The following is a 5,182-nucleotide window of genomic DNA, read 5'->3' as shown; positions in this document are numbered from 1 at the left end:
AAAACAAATTTCATTTGCAACTTGCATCAAACAAACCTTTCATTGCTGATTGAGAAAACTCATCTGGACTCTTTGATACAGATCCAGTATCTTAGAGATGTGCAGTCTACAGTAGCAATTTGCTTCATGCTAAGGAAAGCACAGTTCAAGTTTTGGGCATCATTTTCCAACTGAATTCTGGAGAGGATGAAAACATGGGAATAAAGTTGATTCCATTGTGAATCTGGCATTTCAAATAAGGAACAGGACCACCAATAGGCTCTACCCTCCTTCACATGTACACACACAGACCTCACCACAAATCAAGACTAACCAGCAACCACAACATAGTCTTTTGATTGTTTTGCAAATCTATTGACCAACTTTCAACAAGATTCCATGCAGACACTTCCTCAACTCTGCTTTGGGAGCCACTTAAATTTTTTTCTGGGTTTGATCAGTCAGGTATACCAATATCTCCCACACCTGCCAGTCACAGCTGAAATAACTTACATGGTATTAGTAAATGGAGATCCATCCACCCACTGCCATCCCTCTCCTCCTTTGCTTAGTCCAAGCCAGTAATCCTCATTTCCTTTAAAAGAGTTAATAGTCTCCTGTAATGGGGGGGGGGGGGGGGAAAGAGAGAGAAAGCATATTCTTATCAGTACCTATTATGCTCTATAGATTTAGATTATGAATAGGATAGTGGATATAGTAGGGTGCATTCCTGGAGCTAACTCTGCTAATGGTGAGAATGGGCAGCAGGGACCGCTGGTCTCCCCCCTTCCACCTCTGCTGCTCCTGTAGATAGTGCTGTTCCATAGACCAACATGGGAAAGAATGAAAGTGATATTGTTTGGAAGTGCTGTGGGAGAAGGGCAATGGTGTCCAGAGGAAGTAGGGAGATGTGGCAGACGGGACAGATGCTCAGGAAGAGACTGAAAAGCAGAGGCAGCTAGTTACATTTGTGCAAACCTGTTAGGGCCAATGGTATTGCCAAGGTGTTAGCAAGGGCATGGTTTGGCCTGCAGAAAGATGTAAAGAGCCCAGGGGAATTTTTTGGGCTGGCAGGCAGAACAAACATCTTGTAGATACTGAGAGACAATAACCATGGAGACCAGGTTTGGTATTTTTACTGTCACTCTTCAAGACAGAACTGCACTTTGAAAAGGGACCGTCATGGTAAACCCCATAACGTTATTTTTCAAACTTTAAGACAATATGGTTCAGGCATCAGGATACCATCTAACCTCTAGCTCGCACATGTAAATCCAGGACAGATCACCCAAAGCGAGCAGAAGTTACCACTTATCTCCTTGGTGGCCTACTGGAATACTTTTTATGGACTTCTGTCCACTTCAGAAAGACAGGCTGCCCACATTACCAAAAGCACTACCACCAGAATTGGCACCATGGTAGTCTCAGCAGAGAAGCCAAGGAGTGCTTGCATAGAGAGCACATCTTGGTATGTTCCTGCTAGCATTAGACTGAACTTTACTATGAAATTCCACAGCAAGGTTCCACAACAGGTAGGGTTTTGAAAGTTATATTTTTGAGTTTTCAATTTTCAAATGATCTGACCAGTCCCTTATTTTCAAGAATCTTGTCCTTCCCCCACCAATGCCCACGTCTGCAGCCCCATCTAGGTCTACACAAGTGATCCAGCCATATTATGTAATTCCATGAAGATCTTTGCTAGGAGAGAATCAAATGAAATTTCTTATTCTCACCAGTTGTGATGGTTCTTTTATCACAGCAAGTGTGGCATTATGAGAACTGCAAAACTCCTTACTGGCATCCCAGTCCTGGGTTTCTTTGGAAAAATAGTAACATTGCCCTCTGAACCACATCCAGCCTCCTGGGCAGGGTATGCACTCTCCAGTCACAGCAGGGACACGCTCTATGGCTAGCAGACAGAAGACAATCAGCAGACATTTTCTTCTCTTTTTTGGGGGTGGGGGTGAGGAAGGAGATTGTATATTGAACACTGTGTTAAAATTGTAAGTAGTCACTTTAAATCTCCCAGGGTGGTTTTCCGGGTCCTGATTGCAGGCAGGGGACTCTTAGGGAAGTGTGCAATCTGGGCCTAGCAGCAGTCAGTCTAAAGCCAGCCAGCCTGCCTGCCTAAAGTGGGACGAGTTGTGCCTCTCGGCCTTTGGCAGCACCCTGCTTTATCTTTCTGGTTTTAGTTACTGTGTGTTATTGTTCTGGAATTAAAATAAAAGTAGTGTTACACTGCAACCTTCCAGCAAGAGTATTTTGTTTTTTTAAATATATTTACTACATCCTACCTACCTACCTAGATTCTCCTTACAGTTTCAGATGTTTACATCTGAAATTTATGGTGTTGTATATGCAGGGGTTCTGACCCAAAATGGGATTGTGTGTGTGTGGGGGGGGTCAATGGTGTTGTAGGGGGGTCATGGTATTGCCACCCTCACTTCTGGGTTGGGCTCTGAAGGCAGCACTCCTGGAGCTTCCTGCAGCCGGAGGAGGTTCCCAGAGGGAGGTGGGTCTGATCTCCCCTGTGTTGCTGGGAGCACCCCACCCAGGAGCTCCTAGCTGCTAGTCCCAGCTGGGCTGGGGAGGCACAGGACTTGCTCTTCCCTGGCATGGCCACGCTTGGGGGAGGGTGTAGGGGGGGCGGGGCGGGAGATCAGACCCACCTCCACTTCTGGCGACCTCCTGTGGCTGCAGGAAGCTCTGGGGCTGCTACCCAGTCCCGCAGCTTCCTGCAGCTGGGGTAGGTACCCGGAGGTGGGTCTGATCCTCCCCTCCTCCCCCCCCCGAGAGTGGCTGTGCAGGGGAAGAGTAAGTCCCGTCTCTCCACAGCCCAGAGGGGACTAGCAGCTGGAGCCAGGGGCCCAGTAGCAGCCCCCAGCTGGGGCATCCCCATCTTGTCTCTCCCCTCCCACAGCTAGATTTCATGGGGGAGATCTGATTTCACCGTCCATGACATGTTTTTCATGGCCATGAATTTGGTAGGGCCCTACATATAAGTCACTAAATAAAATGCAATATTCTAACTCCAGCAACAACTATAGTTAAGGCTGCCTTTGTATTTCTATTTGAAGCTACTCATAACTTTTCAAAGAGGTCATATATTGGTCTGAAGTTTTTAACCACAAAAATTTTCACAGAAAGTGTCAACTATCCACAATAAATATTATGTTTTAAAGAAATTAAAAGATAAAAATTTCCAAGGGTGACACTTTCCAACAAGTTCTAATTTTTGTTGCTGTTTCGTCAAGTACATTACCCAGTAGATAAAATGCCAAGTTTAGAGCTGTACAAGTACAGCGAGGCAGTATGGTCTAGTGGACAGGGCACTAGACTAGCAATCAGGATACTTAGAGCTCTATTGCAAGCTCAGCCACTGACCTGCTGCATGGCCTTTGGGAAGTCACTTTACCTCTGTGTGTCTGGGAGTCCCCACCAACCCTGTCTTCTCAATGTAGATTGTAAGGTCTATGGGGCAGGGACTGTCTCTCACTATGTGTGTGACCAGAACCTAGCAAAATAGGGCCCTAATTAGTTGGGAAATTAGGTGCTACTATAAATTAAAAAAATTAGATGTAAAATACAATCCCCAGACTCAATGTACAGAGAAGCTACCAGGAACTGCTGTAGTGAAAGATACAGCTCTCTCATAAAAACAGTTTAGCGGCATATTTAAAAAAAACAAAAACAAAAACTCAGGGCTGGTGGCTTGAACATTTGAGTTCTATTCCTGGCTTTACCTTTCTATTTTTCAGTCTTTGTGTCTGAGAAATTGGGATAATTACCTTTCCCTGTCTCCCAGGGGTAAGGTGAGAATTAATTATGTTTGTACATGAAGTGCTAATTACACTTCAAGGAGGAATATCTTGCGATCTATAGTTAAAAGAAAGAAATTCCTGATGAAAAGGCTGGAATAGTTCCAACCCTTTGTGTAGTCTGAAATGCTGATCACCATTTTCAATTACTCCCCCCCCCAGTACACTCTTCCCTCCCAGAGATGAGGCTGAAGATGAAAACATTATGCTTGTGAAAAAGGCTAATATCATTCTGGGGCCTATTAACGGCAGTGTCATGCAAGACAAAGGGGGTAAGAGTCCCACTCTATTCAGCACCAACAAGGGCTCAACTGGAATATTGGTGTCCAGTTCTGGGTGCCACATTTCACGAAAGACAGACAAATTGGAGAGAGTCCAGAGGAAAGCAACAAAAAATGATAAAAGGTTTAGAAAACTTGACCTATGAGGAAAGATTGAAAAACTTAGCATATTTGGTCTTGAGAAAAGAAGACTGAGTGGAGACCCGATAAGTCTTCAACAAATATGTTAAAGAGGACTGTGACCAATTGTTCTACATGTCCACTGATGGTAGTTGTAACCCATGCACCTCCTGGGTGTGGTGTTCTGTCTCATCTATTGCCACCGAGACCACTTTGAGAGAGATATTAATGGGTTTGCTCTACAGCAGGAGTCTCAAACACACGGCCCCGCAGAGTTATTTCCTGCGGCCCGTCATAGCTCCCCTCCTCCCCTGAGCGTGCCGCGTCCTCGCTCCTCCGCCTACCTCCCAGTGCTTCCTGCTGCCAAACAGCTGTTTGGCAGCGCTTAGGACTTTCCAGGAGGAAGGGGGAGGAACGGGGACACGGTGCGCTCAGGAGAGGAGGAGGAGAAGAGGCGGGGATTTGGGGAAGGGGTTGGAATAGGGGCAGGGAGGGGGCAGAGTTGGGGCAGGGACTTTGGGGAAGGGATGGAGAGGGGGTGGGACCAGGGGCAGAGGTGGGGGCTTTTGTATCTTTGTATGAAAAGGTGTCAGTGATGCAGCCCTCGGGCCAATGTACTAGTCCTCATGTGGCCCTAGTGGTGATTTGAGTTTGAGATCCCTGCTCTACAGCCTTATCTAGGAGCCATATGGCTTTTAGGTCATGCAGTAGAGGCTCATGCACTAAGTTCCAAAGGCTCCACGTTCGATCCCGCCCGCCAACGACCGGGGTCTGTCGACATTACAATAGGACAAAAAGTAATGGTCTTAATCTGAAGCAAGGGAGATTTAGGTTAGCTGTTAGGAAAACTTTCCAACTAAAGGGTAGTTATGGTCTGCAATAGGCTTGCAAGGGAGGTTGTAGAATCCCCATCATTGCAGATTTTAAAGAACAGGCTGGCAGGGCCGGCTCCAGGGTTTTTGCCGCCCCAAGCAGCCCCCCCCC

At 46.4% G+C, this 5,182-nt stretch overlaps 1 protein-coding gene across 3 annotated transcripts in view; it reads right to left on the bottom strand.

Annotated features, from left to right (window-relative positions):
* Nucleotides 1-6: 6 nt before the first annotated feature.
* Nucleotides 7-5,182, bottom strand: part of LOC113408079 (C-type lectin domain family 2 member B-like) — an 8,377-nt gene continuing 3,201 nt past the window's right edge. For all 3 annotated transcript variants that reach the window (XM_026660249.2, XM_029913599.1, XM_029913600.1), the window contains exons 3-5: nt 1,713-1,888; nt 493-596; nt 7-177 (exon numbers count right to left, since the gene is read on the bottom strand). In XM_026660249.2, coding sequence (XP_026516034.1) covers nt 60-177; nt 493-596; nt 1,713-1,888 — 398 coding nt within the window. In that variant the 3' untranslated portion in view covers nt 7-59. The remainder of the gene's footprint in view (nt 178-492; nt 597-1,712; nt 1,889-5,182) is intronic.

This window comes from Terrapene carolina, unplaced genomic scaffold (assembly GCF_002925995.2).
Source record: "Terrapene carolina triunguis isolate 2854851 unplaced genomic scaffold, T_m_triunguis-2.0 Scaffold740, whole genome shotgun sequence".
In the NCBI taxonomy this organism is placed as follows: domain Eukaryota; kingdom Metazoa; phylum Chordata; order Testudines; family Emydidae; genus Terrapene; species Terrapene triunguis.
This window is presented reverse-complemented; position numbering and strand designations above follow the sequence as displayed.